The 13,973-nt window shown below is 40.9% G+C and overlaps 1 protein-coding gene across 1 annotated transcript in view; it reads left to right on the top strand.

Moving 5' to 3' along the window:
* The window catches only part of LOC143287220 (organic cation/carnitine transporter 2-like), a 15,695-nt gene extending 11,760 nt beyond the window's left edge, over window positions 1-3,935 (top strand). The window contains exons 7-10 of the mRNA XM_076595166.1: window positions 540-622; window positions 874-994; window positions 2,885-2,957; window positions 3,384-3,935. Coding sequence (XP_076451281.1) covers window positions 540-622; window positions 874-994; window positions 2,885-2,957; window positions 3,384-3,587 — 481 coding nt within the window. The 3' untranslated portion in view covers window positions 3,588-3,935. The remainder of the gene's footprint in view (window positions 1-539; window positions 623-873; window positions 995-2,884; window positions 2,958-3,383) is intronic.
* The last annotated feature ends 10,038 nt before the right edge of the window (window positions 3,936-13,973 follow it).

Here is a 13,973-nt window from a genome sequence, read left to right as displayed (position 1 = left end):
AGACCACCACTCAAGGTCTAGTGGAGTGGGAGAAAATACTGGCGACTGCCGGTGTGATTCGAACCAGCGCGCTCACATTCTCTCGCTTTCTAGGCGGACGCGTTACCTCAAGGCCATCACTCAATAGACAGACAGAGACAGAAAGAGAGACAGAGACAGAGAGAAAGAATAGAAGTAAGAAGAAAGGAGTAAGAGAGGAAAGTAATAAGCAAATACCAACACATAACGAGCAACTATACAAAAACTTGTAAAAAAAAATGATAACCAATAATGAAATGTATAAATAGGATTGTGTATCAGTGTTATGTGTGTGTGTGTGTGTATGTGTGTGTGCAAGCGTGTGCACGTGCACGAGCGGGCGTGCGTGTGTGTGTGTGTGTGTGTGTGTGTGTGTGTGTGTGTAATTGAGTGTGTGTGTGTGTGTTCAGTTTAAAGTCTTTTCAATTTAAATGATTGTGTGTGTGTGTGTGTGTGTGTGTGTGTGTGTGTGTGTGTGTGTGTCTGTCTGTCTGTCTGTCTGTCTGTCTGTCTGTCTGCAGGTTCGGCAGAAGATGGGCACTGTTTGGCAGTTTCATGGTTTGCACTCTGTCAATGGCGACTGTGGTGACTTTGCTACTTCTCTGTAAGTCTCCCCCTTTCTTCTTCCCTTCATTCTTTCTTTCCTCACAGGCACCGGAGCTCATCAGGTGCAGCGTAGCATGTATGGCTTATTTCGCTGTCCGTGCAGCGTAGCATGTATGGCTTATTTCGCTCTCCGTGCAGCGAAGCATGTATGGCTTATTTCGCTCTCCGTAACACCCATTAAACAAACAAACAAACAAACAAACAAATGCAACTAACACTATTGATAATGAACCAGGACCTGATTTTCAGTATCCGAAGAGGAGGCAGGAAATTACGTCAACGCGCTGTGCTTTGTGGGCCGGGCAGCGCTGGAACTGGCTTGGAATTTAATGTCGCTCGTCACTGCTGAACTGTACCCGACTGTTGTTAGGTATGATACCTGACTTTCCGTCTGCTCCATTGTCATTCGTTCATCCATCCATTCATTCATTAGCCCATTCCGTACACTTTACTGCCATACTTTATTTCTAATTCCTCAATCCTTTTGATTTTGGGCAAAGTTGAAATGTATGAATGAATGCATGAATGAATGATGAATGAATGAATTTTATTTTCTGAGAGTAAAAGATTAAGCATGCATGTTTTGTTTTGTTTTCTCACCCAGCCATGGAAAACAAACAAATAACACAAAAATGATAAGGACAGTGAAAAGGGAAGGCAATAAAGAAGTAAACAAACAAGAGAAATACCAAAGAAAAAACATGAATACGAGAAGAAGAACAGAGGGAGGTACATACATACATAGATACAGACAGACAGACAGACAAATTGGCAGGCAGAGACAGAGAGAGAGAGAGAGAGAGAGAGATCAAGGTATCCCTAGTGGTTAGCGTCGCAGACTGGCTACTGGGAGGACGCGATTCGAAGACCCAATAGAGATGTTTTTATTCGGCCCGTGCCCGGCTCTTACCCTCAACTGAGAATGATGTGGGCACAAACAGGAAGCCGTGGACCACACAGTCGAAGGTCACCGAATCACAGATGCGTCTTTTTGGGGTGTTGCTCAAATATCCTGATCAAAACTGTGTCTTAGTCTGGTTGACACTGAGATAATGCACTATGATGATACAGTCATGTTTTTTGGGGTGTTGCTCAAATTTCCTGACCAAAACACTGCCCAGTCTCTCAGTCTGGTTGACACTGGGATAATGCATTATGATAGTATAGTCTCGTCAAGTAGTTTCAAACCTCAAGTCGTCATAACACCCATACCATTCATCTTCATCGAAATACAGAAAACATCCAAAATTCTGAGGCACCAAATAAAAGTATCCTGTGCCGCCTCTCTTGCCTTGACACGAACATGTTTCACTAGTCATTCGGATGAGACGATAAACCGAGGTCCCGTGTGCAGCATGCACTTAGCGCACGTAAAAGAACCCGAGGCAAAAAAAGGGTTGTTCCTGGCAAAATTCTGTAGAAAAATCCACTTTTATAGGAAAAACAAATAAAACTGCACGCAGGAAAAAATACAAAAAAATGGGTGGCGCTCTCAGTGTAGCGACGCGGTCTCCCTGGGGAGAGCAGCCCGAATTTCACAGAGAAATCTGTTGAGACATAAAAGAAAAATACAATACAATACAAATTCATCCGAGTGATGGTGAGCATGACTTCTTCGTTCGTGGGGTGCAGCTCCCACGTTCACTCTTACACGAGTGGGCTTTTACGTGTATGACCGTTTTTACACTGCCATGTAGGCAGCCATACTCCGTTTTGGGGGGTGTGCATGCTGGGTATGTTCTTGTTTCCATAACCCGCCGAGTGCTGACACGGATTACAGGATCTTTAAAGTGCGTATTTGATCTTCTGCTTGAGTATACACACGAAGATGGTTCAGGCAATAGCAGGTCTGCAAATATGTTGACCTTGGAGATCTATCCACCCTTTACCCACCAGGCGCCGTTGCCGAGATCCGAACCCGGGACCCTCAGATTGAAAGACCAACGCTTTAACCACTCGGCTGTTGCGTTCGTCTTGTGATCATGACTTGAGCTGGCTTGCATTATTTGGAAATCGGAACTGTGGAAGACCGATTCTCGTGTGAATGTTTCATATTTATTCGAGCTCTTTTGTGTTTTTACTAATGTCTCACCCATTAACAGAAAGAACTTTATAAGAAATTACTTAAAAACGACCCTGAAATTACGTGCAGTCATTGTTTTTTGGATACAATGTATGTCCATGCCAATACAAAAGTGCGAAAGTGTTTCCATTCAGTCTGAATACATGCGACAAAGTTGTTGTGTGTGTTTTTTCACAGGAGCATCGGTACCGGGTACTGTGAAATGTCTGCAAGACTCGGAGGAATTCTAGCTCCCTATATATTGTCTGCGGTAAGTGATGCACCTGGTAATGTATAAGTATAGATAGATAGATATACATAGATAGATAGATAGGTAGATGTGTTTGTGTGTGTGTGTGTGTGTGTGTTTGCGCGTGCGCGTGCGCGCGTGTATGTGTTACAGTAAGAGTGTGAAACCACGCACGAACGCACGCACCCCCCTCCCCTCGCCCCCCACCCCCCCCCCACTACCCCCCCCCCCCCCCCCTCCCCCCCCCCCCCCCCCACACACGAGACAGATACATACACGTTATTACATACAAACAGTTAGATAGACAAAGTTATAGTTTCAATTTCCAGTGGACGTCAAAACGCGATCCTATTTACTACACCACATCTGAAATCAGAAAGATAAACTCAACCATACACCCAGGCCTATTTGTATTTTTGCTGTTGTGATAATTATTCACTGTTGCAGAAAAAGACATACGTAATGTATGTCTTCACCGGTGTGGCCATGGCACTGACATCGTTAGTTCCCCTGCTGCTGACGGAAACACGTGACCAGCCATTGCCAGATGAACTCATTATTCCCTCCAATCAGAAAACTGCTGCCACTGACGTTGACCGAAGCATTAATGAACTAGAAATGGCCGATGTGAATGATGAGCGAATTTCATAAAAGAAGACTTTTGCATGATTTGTAATTTTGTGACTTGTGGATGGTTTCTGAATGAAGAAAACATACTCATACCGCCAGTAATACATTTTCAGCATTTTAGTTTTAGTGCTATTGTTTACAAGCAGCGTTCGAGTTTGTTTTGTTTTTTCTCGCTTTTTAATGGTCTTCTTTATTTTCTTTCCCTTGAATAAAAAAAAAATACAAAATGTGGCTGCTATATTATCGGACAGTGGTAAAATTGTCTGGGTAGCAGCTTCCATTTGTCCATAAAGGAAACGAACAATCCTAAATGATGGATGCAAATGAATACATGGATTCGTATTATTTCACACCAAGGATGTCACAGAGGGACAAAAAAATTACCAACACCAACAGCAAATAACCCAAATCGAAACCAGTCCACACGAATAAAAACACCTCTAAGCCAGGATATTACTCAACATCCTCCTGTCTGTACTTCTCCCCCCCCCCCCCCCCCCCCACCCTTCCACACCCACATGACACGCTAAAAATACGCTTGCTTGTTCCTCTAATTGCTTTTTGTGTACGAAGTATAATCATTGCAAATTAGAGCTTGCAAAAGTCAACTTGGAAGATGAAGTATGTGATTAGGTATGATGAAAATGACGATAAGTTCAGCTGTGAATAGTGAACGATTTTTACGAACAGAGTAACATTTCTGTTTTCAATTCTGGTACGACAAAAGCTAAACGAATTTGGTAATTGTCTAGAAGGGAGCCATGTGTATAAACCTTTAGGTAATCACGGTATTTTTAATTGAAGCTTTGAACATATCTCATTTGCCATTATATTTGGATTTTCTGACACCCGTATGCTTAGGATCCCTCCTGTTCGAACCAAAACGTATGGCCAACGTAGTTTTTCACACCAAAACCCCTTTCTTTGAAATCACTTCCTCTGCCTCTCTGTCACTCATCTTCGCAATCTTTCAAATCCAGTCTGAAGACCTACCTTTTCCCCTCCTGAATAATTCTCGACAGCTCACCCCTTTTCAGTATGAACTAAAAAAAAATGACTATTAGTGAGTGGGTGAATTTTTATAGTTTCAGAATTTATTGGTTGTATTTTTGATTGTGTACTATTTACGATTGTGTGCTATGACTTGTGTGTGTGCGTGCGTGCGTGCTTGTGTGTATTGTGGGTGTGGGGGGGTGAATAATTTTTGATAATGTTTGGTATCTTGTGGTCAATTTTCCCATTTTTGAAATGTGCATGTGTGTTCTATTTGTAAACGCCTAGGGCTTATTTTCAAGATTAGACGTAAATGCTCATAATGATAACAATATTTTGTCCAATGGATTAAAACCATTATTAAACAGGATAGTTTGTGTAAGAGAGAGAGAGAGAGAGATTCCCCAACATTTTCTTTGTCCAAGGTCATGTTACAAATTTTTAAGACTAATGTCTTCGAATTCGAGAAGACTTTTCTTTTGCTTTCAGTTTCAATTTTTATATTGTTTGTTAGAAACTTTGCAATTGGCAGAATTAGGCCAACTTCATAGTAAAAACTATTTTCGATGAATATACCTATCTAAAAGATTGTTTCATCGTTACTTTCTTCGAAATATTCCTAGCCATATGTGTAAAATGTTTCGGTACGCTTTGAACATGTGTGTGCATTTTGAGTTTGATGACATATTCGCTACATGAATGGTGTTAATACAGTTCAGTTATTTTTCTTTAATTCTCCATACCCCAAAAGTGGTGAAAGGAAATTAGATTTTGAATCTTGAATCTTGTATGTGATGTCTCATTTGCGATTTCAAATAATTGCAAATCATCTGGATTTTTACCATTTTTACACATATTGGTCTGGTTTTCTTACAGAATAAAACCGTTTATTATACAATTGATTTTTACTGCGTTTATTTCTTATTTGTTGATATATATTTTCTTGAAGTATTGAAACCTTTTTTGATATGATTAATTTTATGGTGACATTCATCCATATATCGTCTCCATACTGTGCTAAGATTTTCTCTTTGGGTAAATATTTCGGTAAATCATTCAGCAAGATAGCGAATTAACAAGACAGGGGCAATAACAACAAAGCATTACAAAATGTACCATCATTTGACCCCTGCTGGGGCATATAAAGACACACACACACACACACACACACACACACACACACAGAGAGAGAGAGAGAGAGAGAGAGAGTTGAAAATACGCGGACGACAGTAAGAAAGAAATAAGGAAACAGAAAAACAACAGAGAAAGATGGGGACCCAGACTCAGAAATTTATTCAGAAAGGTCGTAGCCCTATTTGAGGGAGACAGACATAGATAGATAGACAGACAGACAGATAGGTAGATAGATAAATAGATTTTGGGAGAGATATTGGGGGAGATGGAGAGAGAGTGGGTGGAGGAAGGGAGAGAAGGAGAAAAAGATAATCATGAGATTATACACAAAATAACCACACGAGATTTTTTTTTAAATGCCACCTCACCAGAAAATATTATATCTTTATATGTTTTATCTTACCACCAAACACCATTACGAAACCAAATCCATCTAACTCTAACAGCTGCCGTCTGAAACTCGGGACGGGATGAGACCGTATACAGGAATATGGACATTACCTCTGATGCTCCACAACACGTGAGTCTCAGTCGATGCTATGATAGCATAGCAGAGCATATTAAGTTGCAAAGATGGGAGTCGGGCAGCGTATTCGTTGCAAGTTTACTGGCATTTGACGACCTGAACACTGCCATGCAGATACTTGATTTACTATTTCATTTTGCTGTTCTCAAAGTTGGAGAAAAAAATGGAACCATCACGCATGGTATCATCTTTCAGTTCCATCTGTTGAACTGTTGAAGATACCAATGAAAGAAAAAAAGTGTATGTCGCCATACATTGCTCCTACTTTATGTTCTATTCTTTATACTTATACGCAACACACACACACACACACACACACACACACACACACACACAGAGAGAGAGAAATATATATTTATTATTTATTCATTTATTATTTATTTATCTATTTATATTTACATATATATATATGTATATATAATGTATATATTTATATGTATGAATTGTACAACACACACACACACACACACACACACACACACACACACACACACACACACACACACACACACACACTTGAATAAAGCTTACTCCCATCGATTTGTTCACGGCACACTCACACAAACATGCACAGCACCAGAGATAAGAGGCAGAGGCCCTAGAGAGAAAGACAGGGACAGACAGAGAGAAAGACACAGAGAAAGAGAGTGAGGGAACATGCCAAGTGCACCTCCGCTTTTCACTCGGTGCCACACACCCACACACACTTCACCCCCAACCCACGCCTGGGAGGATCAAGGGAGGGAAGTCTTCTATTTTCTGCCATGCTCAGCAAAACAGATATTATTGCGCTGCGTTTGGACGTACAGCTCACGTCAACACAGTGCATTGACAGCGAGTGTTGTGTGACGTGCACTGCATGTCAAAAGAACAGCCAAGAGGTTAAGTCCAAGCGAAATAATAATGATGATGCTGAGGAGGAGGAGGAGGATGAAGAAGAAGAAGAATGTGGATTCATGTATAATATATTCTCTATAAAGCGCTATGGGCGCTTTATAAAAGCGGATTCACACACACACACACACACACACACACACACACACACACACACACACACACTTGAATAAAGCTTACTCCCATCGATTTGTTCACAGCACACTCACACCAACATGCACAGCACCAGATATAAGAGGCAGAGGCCCTAGAGAGAAAGACAGGGACAGACAGAGAAGAAAGACACAGAGAAAGAGAGTGAGGGAACATACCAAGTGCACCTCCGCCTTTCAATCGGCGTCACACACCCACACACCCACACACACTTCATCCCCAACCCACGCCTGGGAGGATCAAGGGAGGGAAGTCTTCTATTTTCTGCCATGCTCAGCAAAACATATTATTGCGCTGCGTTTGGACGTACAGCTCACGTCAACACAGTGCATTGACAGCGAGTGTTGTGTGACGTGCACTGCATGTCACAAGAACAGCCAAGAGGTTAAGTCCAAGCGAAATAATAATGATGATGCTGAGGAGGAGGAGGAGGATGAAGAAGAAGAATGTGGATTAATGTATAATATATTCTCTATAAAGGGCTATGGGCGCTTTATAAAAGCGGATTCACACACACACACACACACACACACACACACACACACACACACACACACACACATTTATCAGTAACAGTTTAGAAGATGAGATTCACCTTTCAGACAATTGTGTAAAGTACAATACTTACAGACACAGATTCCTAATCGATATATGTCGTCCAAATGCAAAGCCTAGTGAATTGATCCTTCTAACAGAAATACAGCCAAGGCTGGCGAAATTTGTTCATGACAGTTTCTCTTCTTAATCTGCTCATGTTTATGTTTCATTGTGTCTTATAAACTTTAAGGTTTTATGACAATAAAAAGTATTCTATTCTATTCTATTCTATTCTATTCACACACACACACACACACACACACACACACACACACACACACACACACACACACACACAGGGGAGAGAGGTAAGGGGGAAAACAAACTAACACAGACAGAAGAACGGACACAACGTGTGGACGAACGGCTACATTAATTTTGGGCTCTCAGCCTCATGAAGCCATAATGGAACCCACATCTACACACAAACGTCTAATATCACTGAGAGTGAAAAGACGCTAAACTAAAGAACGAACGATCTACACACAGCTACACATCTGAGTGATGAAACATAAGAAGCAACAAGGACTATTTCTCATGAAAGCCCACGATGCTGCTGGTGTAGAGGTCTGATTCAATAGTCACATGAAAACTTATTCACCAGTATCAGTATCAATATCAGTAGCTCAAGGAGGCGTGACTGCGTTCGGTCAGATCCATATACGCTACACCACATCTGCCAAGCAGATGCCTGACCAGCAGCGTAACCCAACGCGCTAAGTCAGGCCTTGAGAAAAAAATGAGATAAAATAAAATAAAATAACAAAAATTGAAAATAAATAAATAAATGAATGAAAAGTAATAGATGAATACATAAAAATACTAATAAAAATAATAATAATAATACAAAATAATAATACTTATAAGGAAGTCAGGCCTTGAGAAAAAAAATGAAATAAAATAAAATAAAATAACAAAAATTAAAAATAAATAAATAAATAAAATGAATGAATGAAAAGTAATAGATAAATACATAAAAATACTACTACTAATAATAATAATAATAAGGCGCGAAATCTTGATGAAGTCAACTCTAAGTGCGCGCGCGCACACACACACACACACACACACACACACACACACACACACACACACACAAAAGACAACAATGATGATAAATAAGCAAATTTATTCACCAATACAAATGAATTTAACAAAGCAAACTTTACGGAGGATTCTTAACTCAGCAGTACAAAGTCTGAAGGAAGTTAGAAATCCAAGCCTCTCTTCTTCCCTCTCTTCATGCTCGACTTCCGTCTTCAAGATTTGTAACTCATACATTTGCGTGCGCTTGCTGTTTTTCATTTCTTTTCATAGATTGCACAGGCCAAACAGTGGATGTGATTGAGCCCCTGGCACAAAGACTGGTGGAATTCAACCAGCCCCGCCACTGAAATCAGAAAAAAAAAAGGGAGAGGGGATGTATATACAAGGAAACAGCACGTGTCTTGTTTTCTTTGTTTGAGTGAAGCAGTTAAATGTCTGTCCCCTGAAGTTGTTTGGGAATTCTTTTCTTTTTTTTCTTTTTTTTTAAGGGGGAAAATGCTGATTAAAAGAATCCAGCTTGTATCCACCACACGGACAATCTTTTCCATTCCCTTCCCTTCCTGCGTCCGTTCCTTTCAGAAAAGTTTTGAATATACTTTTTTTTTCAGCATTTGGTGTTAAAGAAACGTAACTGCACCAACTTGCCGAACTCATCTCGTTCTTGGTCAAACTGTCACGTCTGGGGTCTGACCTCAGACACGTGGAACGAAATCATCATGGACATAAAGCCATGTTACCAAATTAATCATGGATATGACGCCATGTTACCAAATTAATCATGGACATGATGCCATGTTACCAAATTAATCATGGATATGATGCCATGTTACCGAATTAATCATGGATATGATGCCATGTTACCAAATTAATCATGGATATGATGCCATGTTACCAAATTAATCATGGACATGATGCCATGTTACCGAATTAATCATGGATATGATGCCATGTTACCGAATTAATCATGGATATGATGCCATGTTACCAAAATAATCATGGATATGAATGACGCCATATCACCAAATTAATCATGGATATGATGCCATGTTACCAAATTAATCATGGACATGAATGACTCCATGTTACCAAATTAATCATGGATATGATGCCATGTTAGTGAATTAATCATGGATATGATCCCATGTTAGCGAATTAATCATGGACATGAATGACGCCATGTTACCAAATCAATCTCGCTCTTCGTCGCACTGCCACGTTTCAGGGTTCTAACATTTGACCAGTGACACAGCCAGGGAATTCCGACTTCATAGAACAGTGTACATGTTGTCTGATTCGCTAGACACTGTAGACGTGTGAAGGATGGCACGTGCATCACGAGCACAGGAGGAATCCTCTCCACCCAAATGGAACCAAGCTGGGCAGCAAACTATATGGCGAGTGCTGCATGATGGCCTGCGACACTGTTCGTGTGGAGATTTGATTTGATATTTCCCTCCCGGCCCTGGCTTGGCTATTGATCGCGAACCCAGACCTCAGCAGAAGTGCGAGATGAGGGGAGTTGTGGTCAGATGTGAAAAGAGCATCGGGGACAAGATGATATCTCGATCGCTGGAAGCATAGAACTTGTTGGGCTGGAGAGGCTGAGGGTGCATGACATTAAAAGTTTTTGTTGTGTCATTGTTTGCTTGTGTGTCGAACTGTAAACACTCTTTGAGAACAATGCACTCATATCAAATGCCAGAAAAAGGAGTGAGACAAACAGACAGACAGACTGAGAGAAAGAAGGAAAGAAAGAAAGAAATTCCTATTGGTATGCATAAATAACCGTAAAACCAGCAACAAAGCTTATCGCAGAAGGCCAACATCAACAAATAAAAACGAGAAACACTGAGACAGTACCAGGCCTTTACTATCAATACTGTTTGTCCATATTTTGCTTTCCTTAAAGAATACTAGAGACAATATTATCAATGCTGTGTGTCCACATTTTCCTTTCCCTGAAGCAACACTGGAGACAATATCAGGCCCATGCTATCAATACTGTGTGTCCACATTTTCCTTTCCCTGAAGAAATACTGGAGACAATATCAGGCCCATGCTATCAATACTGTTTGTACACATTTTCCTTTCCCTGAAGAAATACTGTAGACAATATCAGGCCCATGCTATCAATACTGTTTGTACACATTTTCCTTTCCCTGAAGAAATACTGGAGACAATATAAGGCCCATGCTATCAATACTGTTTGTACATATTTTCCTTTCCTTCACAGGCCGTCATTTCCACGTCGGAAAGGTTTGTTGTTGTTGCTGCTGCTGTTCTTTTGTTATTGTTATTTTGTTTCTATTTTTCTTTCTTTTAGCTTACGCAAACGAATACATCAATGCAGTTAACTGTATTGTGTTGTATTATGTCATAATAAATTCATCTATGTGAAATTCAGACTGCTCTCTCCGACGAGATACATAGTACAGCTGCTTTGGGGGTTTTTTTTATTGCCGTGGGTTCTTCAACGTCCGCTAAGTGCATTCTGCACTCAGGATGTCGATTTATCGTCTCATCCAAACGACCATCACTCAGACTGCCACTGAAGGTTTAGAGGAAGGGGCCACAAATTTCCTGTTCCGAAACTGGACTCGAACTCATTGACACCCGCTTCTGACGCAACACCACATGGCCATCCCCCCTGTAGGGAGGGTCATAACCCCAGACAGTAACCCCCCAAACCCCTCCAACCCCTTCTACCCCACCCCCTCCCCCGACTGATTCCGGACAGTAAACTCTAGCCAACTACTTCCCACTCCGCATTTTCCTTTGAGCAAAACACGAACCTTTCACGTGCAGTCCTTGACTTGGCTTCTTGCACTGCCTGCAAAGTTTCACGGACAGAATCAGCGGCTGGTCGGTAAAAAATAGAAGAAAAAATGCAGCCGACAGACACACAGAATGGTTAATGGCCCTCAAAGAAGGGTTCCGTCGTGCCTCTGCGTGTTATTCGAACTGAAAGAAGCTTCCCCTGGCGAGAGACTCAAAGGCGACGGGCGTGTCAGGATGATCAGAACGTGATCAATCACCACGCTGTTTACCAGATTTTTTAGTCTATTTATTTATTTGTTTCTTTATTTATCTATAACTTATTCATTTATCTACTTGTTTATTTGTTTGTTTATTCATCTATTCATTTATTCATTCATTCATTTATTTATTTATTTATTCATTCATTCATTCATTTATCTGGTTAATCATTATCTTATCTATTTAGTCATGTATTTATTCATTCAGTCATGCATTTATTTATTTGTCTGTTTGTTTCTTTCTATCTTTGTTTATTGTCATGATAATGAATTTATTTGGGATTTTTTTTTTCATTTATCTAATCTTTTAATTAATCACTGCTCCATCTAGTTATTCATTTGTCTATTCGTTTGTTTGTCTGAGATTTTTTTTTTCATATATTTTATAGGGTACCTAATATCATATGTTTCATCATTTTGAATGTCAGAAGGGGATGATGGGGGGCATTTTCGCGGTGATTACCAGGATGTAACATTTCAAAATACAAATGCTTAAGAAATGATGCCACATGTCTCTCTGACAAGAACCTGATCTGAATGAGATAATGATTAAAAACTTGAAGACCATCGTCATCAAGCATGCTCCTGCTGAGACAGCAGTCGTGAGTTCTTCGTGTGAACTAAACTCAGTTTGTCCTATTGCACTCATTTTTATAATCATAATAATAATGATAAATATCGTGTTAATAACGATAACGCACACATACATACATGGAACTAATCAATTGATAATGAATTTCACATTCATCTTTTACATGCATGTGTAACTCTGAAACAAAAAGTGAAGGATAAATTTTACAATTGCATGTAGATTTAAGACAGAAGACTTGACATACTTTGAACGGAATGGGGGAGGTAGGGAGGATTTTTTTTTTTTTTTTTTTTTTTTGAGAGAGAGAGAGAGAGAGAGGTAGGTTTTAAGGTCAGACGTGAAAGAATTTGATGATGCGAAAGAGCGTTCCAAGTGTACAGTCCGGAGACGGAGAAAGAACGGCGGCTTGTGTGGAATATCTGAACCCGGGAACACAGAAACATGGGTGGGTCTGAAACAGATTGTAGAGAGCGCGATGTGGGGTATAGAAATGAAGGCAGTCACCTACATAGGATGGGGCAAACTTGTTTGTGCATGTATGGCACAGAGTGCGGATCTTGTACTTTATTCTCTGAGACGCGGAGCCGACGGCGTTTTTGCAAGAGAGGAGTGATGTGCTCAGTTTTGGGGTTTTTTGTGTGTGTTTTTTTTGTGTGTGTTTTTTTGCCAAGACGAATCCAGCGGCAGAGTTTTGTGTGCGCTTTTTCCCTGGTCGATGCTGTATGTCTGTATATCCCACACTCTCGCTTCTTGCTGGAATCCATGAAGAGATAAACCCCAGACTGATCCACCCTGTCACGTCATATCAACGAGAGTCGATGCTGACATCAGAGTTGAGTTGAACGACCTATTGGCTGACGACCTGAAGGTCAGGCTGTTCAAGTCTGAGGTCTTGGGTCGATGAGGGATGTGTTGTTCCAGGGGGGGAGACCCTGACGATGCTGTCCTCAATCACCGCCATGAAACCAAACACATTTCCTCATCATTCTCTGACCTCTCATATCTTTGCTCTCATGGTGGCCGCAGCTTCGATTTCCCCTCCATCTCAACGCGTCTGCGGAGTTCGCCCCAAGGGTTATGGATGCTGCCAGATTTGTGGGAACGGGGAGAGGGGGAGAGAGGTTTTGCTGGAGGAATACTGTAACAGTGTCCACCCTAGAGAGGGAACAGCTCTGAGAGTGGCTGTGTATGGAGATGAGTGGCGTGAGAAATTTGCCGCTTAAGTAGGAACGTGACAACAACGACAATTACAACAACAACAACAGAATAACATTTCAGTTCAGTTTCTTAAGAAGACGTCACTGCGTTCGGACAAACCCATATACGCTACACCACCTCTGCATAGCAAATATCTGACACGCACCGTAACCCAACACGCTTAGTCAGGCCATAACCAAGGAGAACACCAACAACAACATTAACAACAAAAGCAGTAA

The sequence above is a fragment of the Babylonia areolata genome, chromosome 11 (genome assembly GCF_041734735.1).
Source record: "Babylonia areolata isolate BAREFJ2019XMU chromosome 11, ASM4173473v1, whole genome shotgun sequence".
NCBI classification, from domain to species: domain Eukaryota; kingdom Metazoa; phylum Mollusca; class Gastropoda; order Neogastropoda; family Buccinidae; genus Babylonia; species Babylonia areolata.
Note: the sequence above shows the minus strand (reverse complement) of the source record. Positions and strands in the feature narration are given on the sequence as shown.